The sequence below is a fragment of the Pseudoliparis swirei genome, chromosome 2 (genome assembly GCF_029220125.1).
Source record: "Pseudoliparis swirei isolate HS2019 ecotype Mariana Trench chromosome 2, NWPU_hadal_v1, whole genome shotgun sequence".
Classification (NCBI taxonomy): domain Eukaryota; kingdom Metazoa; phylum Chordata; class Actinopteri; order Perciformes; family Liparidae; genus Pseudoliparis; species Pseudoliparis swirei.
In genome coordinates this window covers 8,476,792-8,493,871 of record NC_079389.1, presented here as the reverse complement: position 1 = coordinate 8,493,871, position 17,080 = coordinate 8,476,792, and the positions used below count along the sequence as shown (strand labels likewise).

Below are 17,080 nucleotides of genomic sequence, written 5' to 3'. Positions count from 1 at the left end.
TTAAAACCATGTCCCCCTAAATGCACTGCAAAATCAAATGAGGAAAAAGTAAGAGGCTGCATTTGAAAAGTAAATGCTGCACATAAGGAAAATACAATCAAACTAAAAAGGAGAACATTCTCTAAGCGACATAAATAAACTAACTGCATTTACAGATGTTGCATAACACAGAAATATGTATAAACATGTTGACATTGATGGCATTTGAAAGTGTGTCGATTGGACTTATAGCTTTAAAATAGTGTCTATATGGCAAGTGTTATTTGCCTTTTACAAATAGCTAGTTGTGTCATCCCAAGACAGCTTCTGTTGTGTTGTTAGTTATGTTATTTGTGTGTATGACTTGTTATTTGCAAATTACAAATAGCTGGTTGTGTCATCCCAAGACAGCTTCTGTTGTGTTGTTAGTTTTGTATGACTTGATGCATTTGCTGCATGTTTCTTTATTCCATCAAAGTTTGGTCAAATATGAATATGTTTTGTTTAAATGAGCTCACATCGGCAACATGCAAGCAAATAATGAGGTTTTCTTTCGGGATGTTTAGAGTTGGATCCACGACTAGGACATCCCTTAATGCTCTTCATTTGCTTGTGTTTTGTCTGTTTGCGTGAGTCAACTTCAGTGGCAGTGTGTTGAGCTCTCTCTCTGCCACAATACAGAAATACACATTTGCTTATGGATAGTAGTTCTAGTGTTACAGTGCTCACAGGCCTTTTCCAACTGAAGACATTTGGACATGGGCCAGTAGAAAAAGCACAGGGGCAATTGGTAAGATTGGTAAGTAGTGTGAACACTGGCTCGTTGTCCCACTGCCATGACTTACTGAGAAACTTGAATACAACTGAGCAATCCTTACTGTTATATATATTAGTCCCACTATGACAAGTCAAACATGTCTGCCGCGAAAAATGGCTATTCGCCATCCTTGAGAATTCAGGAATTCTTTCTTGTTAATTATCAGCAAACTGCATATTTGAATGATTTAAAAGTTTAACGTTTTACCATTTGTCAATATCACAGAATTTTAAATACAGCTGTGAGGTCCAGAAAAAAAGAGTGTACTCACAGAAAACAAACAGCCACTACTTTAAATATTCCTGTTTTAACAGACCCTGGACTATCAACAGGTGAATCACACGGAACAGAGGGCATCGACACTTGACCTTTGCTTGGTACATGTACTTTCATCAAGAAAAGGACCCGTCACTCACTGGACTCCATTTAAAAGAATATATTCCATCAAGCTGATAAGCTCCACAGTACTCGCAACATGAAGCCTTGGCTTGGAATTTATCTAACGGCTGCAATTATTTACACACAGCTGATAACAAATAACTAAGGCCCAGAACCCTCCCCTGTGGATGGGGTTAACCCCGGCAAGTGAGCACTCTGCCCTTATATACTACTAAAACCCAGACACTTGTGTAATAGAGCCATATCCTAGATGCTTGGCAGGATATGTAAACACATGGTATATATATATATAGATTACCCCCATATCTGATTGGAGGTGTGATAGAAACCGAACAGTTGAGATGAGCAATGAGCTGTCAGAGATGGGGGCCAAACTACATCATCTGCCATGGTGCCAAAGTGCTAAAAACGAACCCAACAGAATAAATAAATATCAACAAAATACATGCACGTGCCAGAGAGGCTAACGACAGGACATTAGATAATCTATTAACATGTACGCATTGTGTAATGCACGTTTCTTAAATGTAAGGATTGTGACTTAGGGTGTTACTGGAATTGAACCCCGATGAGGTCCGAGGCGAACAGTAACACCTGCTGTCCGAGGACCGACATGCTGCTGGTCCCACGTCAGCTCCGTCAGTTGTTTTTGTGAACGAGGCCCTACAGCTGTCGCTTCTTCCAGAAAGACAAGTACACCTTTAAACGTGAGCGCTCGCCGCGATGACAGGACGTGGTCGACCTACCTTTGCCATTCTGCCACGCTGTGTACCAGGACAGGCTGAGGAAGGACGTGAAGAAAATAATCGCAGTGGCCACAGTTCCATTTCTGAGCCTCATCTCATTTCAGCGGAGCCTCTCCTCGGCTGAGTGTCGGGGACCCCGGAGCGGCCGCTGCCTCCCTCCCTCCTTCTCGCGCTGCCTTCGGGGTGTCGAGGCTGGCGTTAAGCGCCGGCATACGGTTGCGTCAGAACGGTGTAAAAACCGGAGTGAGCGACACGGACCTCTGCGCTTGGGAGGCGAGTGCTCGGATGTACCTTCCGTCTCCTCTCGTCGTTGAGACTGGCTCCTCCTGTACCGTCCTCCGGCGACTCGGTCACGAGTCAACTGCCTTCCGTGACAACATGGTTAAGACAGAACTAGCTAGCTGCCGACACGAGCCATTGTAACGTGAACGTTACAAGTAGAAGCCATTTCCAGTGTGTAACGGTCGATCCTCCGGGATAGGCTGCTCGCTCTCTGACGGCGTCCGAAAGGCAACGCCTCGTCTCGCGTCGACTTCGACGCTGGGCTGCTTCCACTGGCAATAGATGAATACAACAAATAAAAATAAAAAGCAGCGTGCAGTCGTGTTGCTTACTCCGAGCCTCGCGCCAGGGTATCAACCGTAATCCTTTTAACCGACATGGAGTACATTACAGTCCGGGCTTCTTCTCCGTTGAATCACTGTCATTCTCGAGGTAACTTTTACTGTAATGGGCCAAATGGCTTCATTCCAATCACACGCCAACAGCACATCTTAGGAGATGAGCTGCGAAATCACGCGATATTTGACAACTGGTGCGAGAGCATTGCCGGAAACGTTATGATAACAAGGAAGGAGCGCTGTATGTCCTATCACAGGCTGGACGGTGCGTTTGACGAGGGCATTTCAAACTTGGGAAGCCGGTTGTCTAGTAGCATTGTTAGTGTGAGCCACGCCCCCACACACAACTTTTAAGTTTAATAATTGAGTCAGAATCCAGGTGACTTGACAGTATCGGATTGTGAACGAGCAGGATTTACAAATTGTTACAGGTTGAAACACTTTATAAAAGAAAGTAAACCTTGACAAACGACTCCTCCTAAAAAAAAGCGCATTTATGTAGATATATGCATAATTTGTTCAAAAAGTCAGTGCTTCACTAATGAAAATAAGTGCACGTCCCTACCACATAATAATACACCTTTGAATACCAAGAAACCTCTTCATGGTTATCATTTCACATGCGAGACGACTGCAATCAACATATACGTTGTTATTGTTGTTGCCATTCAGGCTGATGTCACATCTAGGGAGTTAGTCAAACTAAATCAAATGCATTATTTCACACGAATGGTCTTTGTATGTTTGTTTATGGCTTGTACTATGCACAAAAGCACTCTAGTACATTTTCAAGTTATGAGTCAGACAACACTATTGGTAAGCGATCTTGCATCCTTGATGTCAAAGCATATTTATATCAAGGAACATTATTTGTGACCTTGGAAAACAACAGTGCACATCTCACTTCAAGGTATATTCACTGATTACATTCCTAAACAGACCGTTTTGACAACCGTTGACTAGCGAAAAATGACTAAGTGTTGCATAGTTGTCCCAATTTTTTCCAGACACAAGATACAAAAACAGAACAAAAAATGACACTTAACTTTGGACTTGGATTCACATTTCAGTCTCAAAATGAAAAACCATAGCTTAGGTGTCGACATTACAAATTATCTTTGAAGGTTAAATGTTTACTTAAAAAAGTAGTCATGATAATTTTGTGCCGACATTCATTTATTTTACAAACAGCATACATATCTTAAACAATAAAATAGTAATCAATGTTTATAAAGAATATATTAAATGATGTAGAATTTTGCAAGCTGTGATGACTGTGATCATTCGATTTAAAGAGAAAGTTAGCGATGGAAATATATTCACACACCAAACAGATTTATAGGGAAAAAGTGAAGAATATTCCCTTTAAATTTTTTTCATTAGCAACATTAATCTTTGCTAATTGCTGATTTGGGAATTCTTGCTCCTTATACGAGTATGTGGGGCAGACAGCTGAACAGATCTGTAGAGGCTGGCATGATGCAGTGGGAGGGGTGTTCTCAGAAAGGCGAGGCTTTAAAGTAGTCCTCCAGCGGAATGAGTGATATGCCTCCGATCCAGTCCTGCAGCCAGACCTGGATTAACTCAAGCTTCATGAAGAACCACTTGTGCCCCACTGGCCACTTTGCCATCAGAGGATGTCTACACAACCAAAAAGTAGCACATGAACACTCACAGGGTAGGAGGACGACAACATGTATTCGTACACTGCTACATCTTCCATTAGCCGCGTTACCTGGAAAACATGGCCTCCTTTGCAAACCCTTGCTCCTCCGGGGCCACCTCCACCATCTTGCCTGTTAGTGTGAGTCGAGCACATCTTGGATCTTCCGGGTCGTACACCATTTGCCTTGAAACACAGGAGGACCATGTTACCGATGTAGCACACGGCTAGAGGGATAGATGAATAGATATAGACTTTATTCATCCACAGGGGGACATTTGTTTGAAGCAGCAGCAAACAAGATTGCAATATATACAAAACAATAAAATTAAATAGCAGAGCAGGACATTTATGAATTAAAGAAAATTATATAATGAATTCAAAAAATAAAAAATATATAGTGTATATAAGTGTGTATAAAGTATATGAAGTGAAAGCAGTGTGAGGGTTATTGATGTTGTTCAAGTCCAGAGGTGATTTACTATAAAGTCTTATAGCAGTTGTCAGGAATGTTCTCCTGTATGAGTGTTCTCCTGTATGAGGAGTGTTCTCCTGTATCAGGAATGTTCTCTGTTGGAGAACGTGCTCCGCTGTCCCTGCAGTAGGTGGTGCAGAGGGTGGTCTAGGTTTTCCAATACGGACAATCATTTCCTGTCCTTATGTCCTCCTCTCCACCAACTGTTCCGGATTGTCCAGTTTGCAGCCGAGGATGGAGCCGGCGTTCCTCACCAGTTTACAGAGTCTGTCTGGTTGGCACTAATTATATTGATACGGTTTGAAAAAGAGCGACGTGAAAGCAGTCAACTGACATTATTAAAGTCCTTCAAGGTGGGTCCTGTTTTATTATTTGCGTTGAAGGGCTACCCTCTTTTAAGTGACTTAGTTTTAAGAAATTTATTATTTAAGTGTTGTGCTTTGTTACATATTCCACAAACTATTTTAGTTTACACAAATTACCACGCACCACACTTGGTAGTATTTAGGCAGGGAAATCTATCACATATGGCCTATATTCTGGGAACAAGTGGGGGTTAATAAGGGCCCTGTTGTCATTTTTTTGCCTCAGGCCACGAGTTCAGGACAGTGCAATGAAAGCTTACCTGCAGAATTCTCCCTCAGCCTCTGAGAATGTGAGCGAAGCGTAGGGGTTACTCTTCAGGTCGGACACACTGTTGTCCATTGGAGTCACATAGAAATAGATGACTCCGGTGCTGTTGTCCAGCACTCCATCACTGACTGAGAAGATGTTGCCAAAGGGGAGACCTTTGATCTGTTGGTATTAATAAACAGTCAGTGATAAATAAAATATGCACAATTCAAATTGGTAACATTTTAGATAATGCAGTCTGAAAAGGTGACAGGAACTCATTTGACCGAAATACTTGGATCCTTTACTTAGATAGAATAAAAGTACAATGTACTGCTAATACTAAAAGTCCTCCATTTAAAATTCAGAGTAAAATCGTTAACAGCCAAATTGAGTTAAAGTGCTAATTATGCAGAACGGTCCCTTTCAGATATATACATTATGCCCCCAGGGTCCCAAAAGATGAATGTTTGTTGTATCGTGTGTGTGTTAGATATTAATGTGGTGCAGTGGACACACGTTCTTGGGACTTCGGGAGTTTTCTGTCGTTGCATTAAAACTTGGTACAAACCCAACTCAAACTCAAACAGCCTCATAACTCAACACGCCTGAGCAGCTTTCAGGGCTTCAAATCTATAACAAGGAAGCACATATAATAATAAAACATTGATGAATTAAAGAAAGTTGTGTTCGCATAAGCATAGATAAAAGTGATGGAGTAGAAGTATAACGTTACATGACCACTGGACGTCACTGTTTCACAAATGATGTTGCTATAACCTAGCTCCCTTGAATCTACTGCTATCACTTGAGTTTGAAAGAGTAGCTCGAGCGTGCTGCTGGGCCAAATGCATCGATGAGTGATCGGTCAAGTCCCCGGCCAGAGGAAGCCCACCAGGACCACTGGGAGCGTCTCACCTGGTCTTGAGTTGAAATGGTGGCCAGGTGGCCCCAGTCACTGGAGTGCGCGATGTATCTGGCGGTCCTGGCGGTGTCCTGGTGCGGGGGGGGCGGGCCGCCGCCGCCGGACTTCTTCGCCTTCTCCAGCCGATATGAAAACAAGCGAGAGGAAAGCTGCGCCATGTTCTCGTTTTCCGGCTTCGCCCGCTCCCCGGGGCCGCCGTCGTCTCCGAGGACGTCGGGGTACGCCTGGTTCCACAGCCCCGCGCTGTCCACCAGCAACGCCGGGGCGACCTCCTCCGACAGGTGGGCGTCCTCCACCACGTCGTTGGAGGGGACGACCCAGGACACCGAGCTCCTCAGGGTGAAGCCCTGACACAGACACAGGACAGAGGCGAGCACTGCCAGGGGGGAGTAGCGGGCCCTCATTTCAATGGCCGCCCTCGACCGCCACTCGTTTTGTTTACAACCTCACGTGCTCTGGCTTGCCTTACACGAGTTTCACAGCGACCTCTACTGGCTAAGCCGGGAAAAAGTAATTGTGTAATAATTACAGCATTTTTGCTACACAACAGTATATAAAGTTTATAAAATGATCATTATTATTGGTTAAAGAGGAGTCCGAATGTATCCAACAATGCTGCTGAGGCAGTGCTTTGAATGGTGTTGTATTGGACTGAAATAACGCTGTGTCTGACATGTGGTCCTCCTGGGTTATATGCAGGAGAAAACATTGTTATTGTTATTGCACCACATTTTGACACAATGCTATCAATAACAGCCTCCCAAAAAGAGTTGAAACCCTTCTAACATACATGTTACAATTGAGGATTTCACTCACTTGGACACTCACTTGATTTTTATATTATCAATCCCAATCTAAATGTATAAGGAAGATTCAGCAAATGCCATAGAGAGAGAGAGAGACTAACTGAGCTGAGTCAGAGGGCCTATCAGAAGCCAGATCTGCCTTGTTACAAAAAACCACATGTTGGGAGAGGTGGTGAATGGCGGCCCCCTCCACCACACCCCTGTCAGCAGCTTTGACTGCCACAGGTGAGGCCCCGCTGGAGCGCATGTAAAGCCAACCTCAAGGTAATTACTCCTTTTTCCCTAACCGTAACTCTGGCAACAAGTCTTTATTCCTCCAGTCGCAGGACAGCATTTTGAGGACGCAAAGATGGGAAAAATAATGGCAGATCTATTTTATGCTGTATCGATGTAGATCTATATGGACTGTATCTTTATGAGGTATAATAAATAAATAAATTAACTTCTATAGGCACAGGGCCCTATTTAGGGATCATTAGCAACATTTTGATTGGTAACTGTTATTTAACGACATTAACCGGAAATAAGTCTGCAATATCACGTCTGTGACAATGTAGAGTCTCATAAATATTGTCTAGATCATAACAACCACAGTTCTCATTGATACACTGCTCTCCTGAAGGTTTCTTTCCTTTTTTTCCCTGTGAAAGTGTTTCTCTTTTGGGACTTTTTCCTGATCCGATGTGAGGTCCTGGGACTGGGAAGTCATATGAGTACAGATTGTAAAGCCCTCTGAGGCAACATTTGAATCTGTGATATTGGGTCGTATAAAATAAACTGAATTGAATTGGTAAAAAACAGCAAAATGGCACAAGGTGCAGTTGTGCTGGCATGTGACGACCATGTGACCGGGGAACGGTGGACATGGACTGAGGTCGGAAATGACAAGAGAGGGATCATGGCAGAAAAAAACATGCAGAAGTGATATATGTATTTAACACAGGTCCATAATGTTTTCACTCTTTTCTTTATTACAAGCAAAATGACAATTCAGTGCTCTGCCCCCATTTGCTACAGACAGGCTGGCAAAAAGTCCCAATAGCTGATCCAAAAACAAAACAATACGTTCTCGAGACCTGTTTGGTAATATAAACTGTGCTGCAACTGAAAGTGTGAGATGAGGCGTGCAGCTTCGAGTCGTCATTTCGGACATTGGCCGAGCTCGAGAGTGACCGAATTGACATTCTGACCCGGAGGAGAACGCTGGTGCCATAAGCCCATCTGAGACAGAGGCAACGGACAGTCCCGTTCCTGGTCGTTATTTGGTCACTTTTTTTCTCTCTCTTCTTACTCACCCACTACATTCTTAGAAAAATAACTTGTGAGGAGTGAAAACGTATAAGCCCCAAGACATTATACCTTGTTTTAAGAGGGGAAACTGATCTGTTGTGGAACAAAGTGCAGTGTGTGTGTGTGTGTGTGTGTGTGTGTGTGTGTGTGTGTGTGTGTGTGTGTGTGTGGACCTATTGGTAAATCTCTAATGAATCACATCATGTATACGTTGCTCTAATTTTGGTTACAAACGTGAACACACATTCTAAACGCAGTTAAAATATAATCTCATCTCTGGGATACAAAAATACCAGAAGAAAATATTCAATGTGGACAACACAAAAGTGACAGGTAGAGGTGGAAAACGGAGCTGTGAAGGACTTAGATAAACTGTGTTAACTTTACGTTATTAAAGTAAAATAGACCTCAGAGCATCATCATGTATTTGTATGTGACATGTAGAATATGTCTGGATACAGTATGGCAACAGCACAGTGAGGCGGGACGCTGCATGACGAGCACCAAGGCCCTTCAATTCATCTACTGAGGTCGGGACGTTTTTGAGTGAAAAATGAAAGAGACAAATCCAGACCTCCAACCAAACTGAAAAAATCACCTGTGCCCCAGTAAAAAAAATATCCAACACCCGTTATTAAATCTATACATGTTGGCAGATGGTGATGTGTATGAAAATAAACTGTATAAACATACAAAAATGCTTCGGGAATCTGACATTCGAGACTTCCAGAGTCGGTCACTCGCCGTGTGCAACGGGACAGATATGCTTTGGACGAAGAGGACGTTGGGATGTGAGAAAATGCAGAAAAGGTGATGTCATCCATGATGAGCTACAATCTTCAGCTGGAGGACACGATGGACACATCAGCTCAACATTCCATTGATTTGATTGTCTCCCTCCTAACAACAGCCTATATAACATCCCTTCTCAATACAATATATATATACATATATCAAAAAGTATTTTTTAAGTTACATCCATACATCAACAGTGACCGCCATCAATAATTTTACAACAATACATTAGAACTCATAGATAAATGCAACACAGAGGAAAAAAACAACCGTATAATGTGGAAACATGACATCAGTATCCTTACGTTACTTTTTGCATCACACAGAGCATGGCGGCAAACACACAAACGCAACGCAACAGGGGGGAGGAGCAAGTCATTGAGGACAGCCATGAATAACGACTGCGAGTCCCGGGGGTTTGCTGCTGTTACCCCACAGCACCACAGTGGGGCAGGAGTGGGTACAGTGTGTGTACTGGTACAGTGTGTGTGTACTGGGTTTGGAGAAGAAAAGAAGAAAACAAAGCGGTGGCGATGTATAGTTCATGATGAATGATGACCGGGGACGAGGGATGAGCAGATCGGCATGCCGCAGGGAGATCTGACATGCTACACTGGCAGAGAAGACCAAACAACAGTCGACACAATCGTGAGGGTGAAAGAAGAGGAAGAATTATCACACTGTACCAGACGCGTACGCCCTCTGACCCCATCCCCATCAACTCACAAACACGAGTAAACTGACGTAGAAATATAATCCTCTAATAATCTGTATCTATGAATTAAGGCAGGGTGGCGAGTATACTGCACATCCCTCTTCAGATGTCCTCCACGTTCCTCGTGTGTGTGTGTGAGGGGGGGGGGGGGGGTTGGGCTTTGTAATACACCGCTTTTTATTATGATAATTTTTTTTCTCCTTTGGCTCCTAGCCTGCTGTATTTTTGCTCTCTATATCCTTCCCCCCCCACCCTCAAGATATGCCGTCTCTCGGTGCCTCTTCGCGTGTTCGGCCCACGAGATGCCACGCGGTACATAGTTTACCAGAGCCCGGCGCTTGTGTTCACACGGAGGTCTCGGGCCCCGGGGCGTAGTAGGCGAATCCTTCTCCCGAGAGACGGAGCGTGTAGGGGCCGAGAGGGCGCAGGTCTGCCCCTCCTCCGCCTCCTGCCAGGTGGACCAGTAGTTTCCCAGGAAGCGGATCGGAGCCGCGCAGTGACGGTGTCTCCGCGGCGCCCAGGTGGAGGTGAGAGGAGTCCGCGCTCGCGCCTTTGTGGGACCGGTGAGAGGACGGTGGAGTCCACTCGGCCGCGCGAGCCCGCGACGACAGCTTCTCGTCGTCCTGCGGAGAGACGGAGGAGGCATCGTCACGAGGAAATCCGAACAGCAGGAGCAGAAAGAAAGGGAAGTGGGAAGGATTTGCACCATGCAGATGAAATCAGAATAAATGAGAGACGGCTTGATGCGCCAGATCGAACAGCAGGGATGTATTCAGAGGGTTGAATGGATTTGTTTTATATATCCAGATGTTTTGTTTCGATGACACCCTGTTAGAGGCGATTGGATCAAATTCACTGAACAGACATGTGGATTCTAGACATCATTTACTGACCAGTGATGATGAAAACCCTCTGAACGTTCCCATTGTGATTAATAATTGTGACGGATTATGAAATGAAGACGCAAATTACACTATTACACTATTTCCTCTTTCAGTATTCCTGAGGCTACTTTTTAGATACAAGCTGCCTGGACAACCTGGATTTTTCCACATTAGTTTCATCCGTGACATCATGTTGGATTAGGCAACCTACTAGTGACCCTGTCAACTGTAATGACCCGAGTTACGAACCAAACGTCAGTCAAATCTTTACGAACCTATAACACCAGCTCAGTCTTCTCAAATTTTACAACGAAACCTCCTCTGAGCCACAACCCTCAGCGTTAGCTCCCAAGGCTTATACGTTCACCTGCAGTCCAGCACCAAAGAGGAGTCACAACAAGCCCACTACTTGTTGGAGCCCAACTGCCCACTGGCAATGGACGTTAAGTGGCCTGGGTCTAATAAAGAGAGGATACAAACTCCTCCATTGGCTGCTCCCCAGTTCAAGTCCACTCCCATCCCACATTCAGTGAAAAGCAGAGCATGCTTCGCAACCAGCACTGCAGAGCTAATTGGAGGTTGCCATCCCTGAAAGTAGGTTTGACGACAGGAAATGTTATCCCCCCGCCCCGCCCAGCCTGAGCCATAGCACAACAACATGCCCCATGCAGAGCAGCAGGAAGCATCACGGCAGCAGCTTTAAGGACCCCCTGTGTGCTGTTACCATGGTGACCTCGAGTACCCTTGGGTTTGCCGGGAGGGGTGCTGTGGCTGTGTGACATCGTGGATTCATAGTTCTTAGCGGCTTTTTTCTCTCCACTGTCTCCCTCACAGGTCCTACCAGGGTGGAGCGGGTTCCTCTCAATGCTTCCCCCGCCACCATCTGCAGCGCCGGGGGCCACACAGCCCTCCGGGGCCCCCGCTGTCCTTACCGTCTGTGGGTGACGTTATAGGAAAGTGAAGCATTAATGAACCTGTTCAGACCTTGTGTCTTGTACCCAGATATACTCACTTGCCTCGGCCTTGATGCGACCACATCGACTAAACTGAAAAAAGCCTCAACCATGCAGCTCCAGAGGAGGACTGGTCCCCACGACGGATATGGACTCCGAGCATCGTTGTGGTTTAACTCGAGCACGTTGCACACCGATGTCTCTTTACAATAAGAATTTGACACGGCAGTCTTTCACCGCAGTGATGAGACTTTTATGTTCAGTGTACATGGTCACTCCCACTCCCGACCAACTCTGAATGTGACTTTAGATAAGGCCCCCAGTGCACTCTGGGTAAGCTGTAAATACCACTGTACAATTGTGATTCGATCTCCAAGGACACATTTTAAAGGAAAGCTTAAACGGTGCCGTGGATCTTTGGCAATAAGAGGCTGCTAACCTTCTTTTGGGATTGCACACCTGTTCTGTAAATCCACGTCAGGCTATCTGATAGCTAACATGTGATCTGGAATGGGTTAGCTTATTTTCTTGAGAGATCATTTAGTCTATAAAATGTCAAATATTATTTTCATCATCTTTTTGTCAAAATAAAGTCCAAAACCCTGAAACAATCCATTTAAAGAGTTCTAAGAGATTATAGAGGATTTAGGTCTTGTGAAAATGACTTAAAACCAACAATAATTGATCAAAACACTTGATGATTTTTGAATAACCATAAAAGCAAATGAGAAATATCAAACTGGTGTTTTGAATGGAAGACATTTTAGAAAAATTGTGGTCAGAATAATTTCAAAAATACACAAAAAGGTGACAAGATAAAAAAGACATTATAATTCATGGCATGCAATTAAAATATCGTAAACAGTAAATTTAAAAAAAAAACACCAAAGACACACAATGGAAAGGGTGACTTTAAAAAAATGGCAGGAACATACACATTTATAACCTGGTTCACAAACCAAACCCTGTTTCACTATTGTCATCAATAGTGCCTTAGTGGTTAGTTTAACATGCAGCGGGGAATCGAGACAGTAATAAGTGGTTCACACTGAGACACATACCACCATGCATATGAGATGAGGCCTGAAAAGAGAGAGTCATCTCCTCCTCCTGCTCCTCTCTCGTCTCTCTGGGCCAATCAGAAACTCATTCTGCTGGAGGACTGAGAAAGCATGAAGATGGTGGACGGCTCCACAGTAAGGCACGGGCGAGTGGACTGCAGGTACCCCAAAAGAGTGAGTGAGTGCAGAGTCACAGGGGTTGGGGGAGGGGGAGGCAAAAGAGGAGAGGGTAATGAAGAGGGAGAAAAGAAAGGAAGGACAAGGAGGATAAGGCAATTAAAGGAAAGGAAAAGGGAGAAGAAGAACGATGGAGGGTGGTGTGGATGATGATGATGGTGGTGGTCCATCAGGTTGCAGGGAGAAAAGAGAAAAGGGAGGAAAAAGCACAGCAGGGAGAGATATGTCAGACCGGACGTTCATTTTTGCCGAAGCTCGTTTCATGGGAAGGTGAGGCCACAGGGGACACAGTCTAAATCACACAACGCTATTAAGTCAAAATATTAAGTCTCAGCTAGCATTGAAGGGGAATATACTTGCTATCGGTACACATTTTTTTTAAATGGGAAAGCATTAATTGGTTAATGATTTTAGAAAAGCAGAAGTCACTCCAGGAAAACAGACCCCTAATCTGGGAACTTAAAGCTCGGTGCCGAGGTCGTACCTGTGCGCGTTCGGTCGCCGTGGGACACATGGCCCTGCAGAGGACCTTCTTGATGACATCTGGCAGCAGGCTGACAGTCACAAGCAGCATGATGCTGAGCCAGGCCGGACCACTGGACAGCATCTGCATGAACACGTAGTACATCCTCTGGTAGTTCAGGAAGGGCCTTCGGGAAAGACAGGAAAAAGGGGGTTTTCAGAAATGCCCTGAGCTACATAAATGGTGCACTTGCTGGAGAAAAAAAAAAGCCAAAACGGAGCTTATTATACCAAATGATGCCTCCCCAGAGGAGAGAGAAAATAACGTAGAACAGTAGTGACCCCCAGATGACAAAGTGATTGATCCAGGTCCAGTGGTGTGTGTCCAAGGCGAGCTGAAACGGACAGAACACACACACAGTAAACACTCAGCCTGTCAACGGAGTCGATGCCTTCGGGGTTTACTGTTGTGTCAAACGGAGCGGCCGCTGTAGACCATCATTTACACGACGTGGCAGTTAATGCGAGCCGGTCCACGAGTACGATGAGGCACAGCGGTAATGAACTTATTATGCAATACAATGACATGGGGTGTCTTTTTTCTTCCCTGCTTCACTTCCTGAAGACATGTGCATCTCACACACCTTGATCGTAACGGTGAAGACCAGCACAGTAAAGACGAGAGTCCCGAAGGTCCAGTTGCCGAACATCTGCAAGGGACGAGGGGAAGAAAGAGGGTTAGCGGCCACGTTAATCACGCATCACCCAGCATCCATGGACTGGTGGACGTCCTGTGGTTTACAGCGCGGAGCACAACAAAGGGGGTCGCTTTGAAGAGGAGAAGTATTTCTTTTCAGCTTCGGAGCCAATCAACTGAGAATAGCTTCCCGTCACCTCTTTGCATCCAAATCTTTCGACCTTTTACGGTTTCAGCACAAATCAGGGCTGACAGGTGCAATGGGAGTCGAGAGAAATCGTGACAAATTAAAAAACGAGAATTGATGTAATAACCGCAGCTGGATGTTGCACTCCTTTGCATTCATTATTTTCTTCATGAATGCAATAAATGGGGATAATTTCTATTTTAAACCTGCTTAAATCCATTCGTTTCGTCAGCCGTACACAGAGAGTACAGGATGAACGCAGTCCAGCCAACCCCTGGATGCTGAGGCAGTGAAATTAAAAAACACCCAAGAACTGCAACCACAAATGATTGGACACACAGATGCACACAGATGCACACACACAGCAAACAGATGTGAGATCCTAATCTATAGTGCAGACTAGCATTGCTCTATTTACTAGCACAACAAAGCACAAGGATAATGTGGGGGAGCCTCGAGGGTTTCTATTATGTCAGTGGAGTTGTTGAGATCAGGTACTGTGTGGCATTCAGGGCTTTACAGAGATTAGAGGAATAATGGAGCACTGGAAATCTACACATTAAAATGTAAGGGCATGGATGATGAAGTGAGGAGGGATGAAACGGGATGAAGCGGTCAAACTGAAAGCTTAAAGGCTATGACAGGAACTACAAAAGGGCAAAAGACAGAGAGAGCTGACAGGGAAGGAGATAGGCTTACCATCTGTGTGTTGGTGGTCATAAGCTGAGGAAGAAGAATAAGAAGTGGAAGAGGAGCAAAATAAAGAGAAAGGAAGCAGAGAGAAGGAGGGGGAAGAAAAGAGAAAGGAATCAGGACAACGGGTAAAATGAAATTCAGGATGTTTCAACTTAAAAAACAGCACTAACGGCAACTGGCATGATACAAAATAACAATACAGAGAAAGATGCTACTGCGTTGTCGATATGAATGGAGATCCAATGTGGCTGACCTACTGTTACACACACAACATGACCACAAAGTTACCCGTTACACTTAACTCCTCTTTAATGAGAATCCAATGCAGATGGATGAGTGTTCTTAAAGGGAGCACGAGCTTTGCGTCCATTATTCTGTTTTAATTTCCTGGAACGCAACCACAAACTAATCTATTTCCACTGGTTTCACGAAAAAACGACCGGTCTCACCGGCTCATGTTGTCACGGAGACGGAGGCTCACCTGGCCATTGCTGGTGAACGTGGTGTTGTCAAACAGGAAGTAGGCACCAAAGAAGAAGATAACGGCGTCAAACACACCCAGGCACGTCCAATACATGAAGACGGGCCAGCGGAGGAGGGAGTTCTTCGCTACGTCCCTAAGAAAGACGGCAGAGGAAAAAAGGAACTGCTGAGTAGAAGAAACAAAGATTGTATCGGGAAAAAAGTCACAGGAAAAAAGAGGCAAATGTTATTTCTTTTCATCTGAACCGCGCCGACCTGTACAAGGAGGGGTCCCTCTTGAGCTTGTCAATGGTGACGTGCTGCTCGACCAGGCTGTAGAGGAGGATGGGGAGGGAGGTGAAGCTGATGTTGTACAACGTCAAATAGGCCGTGTCGTACAGAGGCTGCGGAGGGACACACACACACACACACACACACATTGACGACGTCAGACATCTGGAACTGAAGGCCATCTTTAAAAGCTACCTGAAGTTCTTTATTTCGGCCACTTGTGGGCAGCAGAGAAAGCTGAATATAGTGCGGAATTATCTTTTAAATTTAAAAAAAAGTTGTTATAATGAACATGTCGCACAAGTTTTCTAATTTAAAATACACAACATTCGCTTTCATCTACTGCTCTGACTATTTTGACGATTACAAGTCTTTAAAAAAAATGTGTTTGCACTATTCAGAACAATGGCATTCCTTGAGCTGCTAGAGGTGCTTCTTTGAGACCAGCTCGATGCTTGGCAGCTACAGTGAAGTGGGTTTCATTAGAGCTGGGAACAAGATTGATGACGATGGAGTTTGTAGGTCATGAAATCCAAACGAAAAGGAGGTGAAAATGCTCAGTGGAGCTGCGGGGAACTGCAGAGCGCAGCACTAATTAATGCAGCTTCAAACATAAACTTAAAAAAGCCTTAATTAGCCTTAACTACTACATGAAGCCAGTTAAATTCGTGACACCGTGAGGAATATGTACTGGTCGGTGCACATACTACACTGTGTGGTGCACTTACCTGCTGGGAGAACCCACAGAAGAACTGGTACAGGAACTGGGGGAAGATGAAGCATACATTCTGGAGGGATTTAAGAGGAGAAAATAAACGACAGAGAGCGAGAGAGAGGGATCAGCTGGTGACGAGCACACGTGAAGAATCTAAAAATGCCACGATCTACAGACGTCTGTTTATGCAGAGACTTATTTGCTATACGCTCAGTGAGTGGGCCGCAGAGAGCTGGCCTGCCAACAGGAGGAAACAAATATGAGTCAGTTGGCAGGACACCGCCTCCTGTGGAAGCCGCCCACACTGATCACAGGATCCGTGAATCCAGGAGACGATGTTTCACCGGGGATCCACGACTCCGGTAATCTATCAGAGTCGCTGCGAAATCGGGTTCTTTTGAACTCAAGTTGTTTTGCTGGGAATTAGCATAAAGCGATTAGAACCCGCGAGCCGGTGGAGCGACGCGCCGTTCGTCTCAGACCTTGTAGAAGAAGTACTGAACGAGTTCAGCGATCCGGATGTAATAGTAGTGGCCGTGGACGAGGAGCATCTTCTTCAGGTGTTTGAACTTGGGGATGGCGTAGTCGCTGTTCCGTGCCGCCTGCCGGCCCTCTTTACCCATGATGCCTTCGGGAGAAAAAGGGAGATCGGT

At 44.9% G+C, this 17,080-nt stretch overlaps 3 protein-coding genes across 7 annotated transcripts in view; all 3 read right to left on the bottom strand.

The window, feature by feature from the left end:
* Window positions 1–2,684, bottom strand: part of mgat4a (alpha-1,3-mannosyl-glycoprotein 4-beta-N-acetylglucosaminyltransferase A) — a 40,581-nt gene extending 37,897 nt beyond the window's left edge. The window contains exon 1 of the mRNA XM_056423894.1: window positions 1,942–2,684. Coding sequence (XP_056279869.1) covers window positions 1,942–2,035 — 94 coding nt within the window. The 5' untranslated portion in view covers window positions 2,036–2,684. The remainder of the gene's footprint in view (window positions 1–1,941) is intronic.
* A 1,032-nt stretch (window positions 2,685–3,716) lies between these two features.
* On the bottom strand, window positions 3,717–6,672 carry creg2 (cellular repressor of E1A-stimulated genes 2). Its single transcript, XM_056430712.1, has 4 exons — window positions 6,230–6,672; window positions 5,325–5,494; window positions 4,297–4,410; window positions 3,717–4,202 (listed from the first exon to the last, which is right to left on the bottom strand). The coding sequence occupies exons 1-4, from the start codon at window positions 6,638–6,640 to the stop codon at window positions 4,061–4,063; spliced, it is 837 nt and encodes a 278-aa protein (XP_056286687.1). The 5' UTR covers window positions 6,641–6,672; the 3' UTR covers window positions 3,717–4,060.
* A 1,320-nt stretch (window positions 6,673–7,992) lies between these two features.
* LOC130205728 (phospholipid-transporting ATPase IH-like) overlaps window positions 7,993–17,080 on the bottom strand; it is a 30,349-nt gene continuing 21,261 nt past the window's right edge. For 2 of the 5 annotated variants that reach the window (XM_056433229.1, XM_056433237.1), the window contains 10 exons: window positions 16,910–17,055; window positions 16,441–16,500; window positions 15,698–15,825; window positions 15,441–15,576; window positions 14,963–14,986; window positions 14,024–14,089; window positions 13,671–13,774; window positions 13,402–13,567; window positions 11,451–11,661; window positions 7,993–10,465 (listed from right to left, as the gene is read on the bottom strand). In XM_056433229.1, the coding sequence (XP_056289204.1) occupies window positions 10,164–10,465; window positions 11,451–11,661; window positions 13,402–13,567; window positions 13,671–13,774; window positions 14,024–14,089; window positions 14,963–14,986; window positions 15,441–15,576; window positions 15,698–15,825; window positions 16,441–16,500; window positions 16,910–17,055 (1,343 nt within the window). In that variant the 3' untranslated portion in view covers window positions 7,993–10,163. Of the gene's footprint in view, window positions 10,466–11,450; window positions 11,662–12,740; window positions 12,896–13,401; window positions 13,568–13,670; window positions 13,775–14,023; window positions 14,090–14,962; window positions 14,987–15,440; window positions 15,577–15,697; window positions 15,826–16,440; window positions 16,501–16,909; window positions 17,056–17,080 lie in introns of those variants that run through there. The other 3 variants (XR_008833960.1, XR_008833962.1, XM_056433244.1) reach the window with 3 other exon arrangements.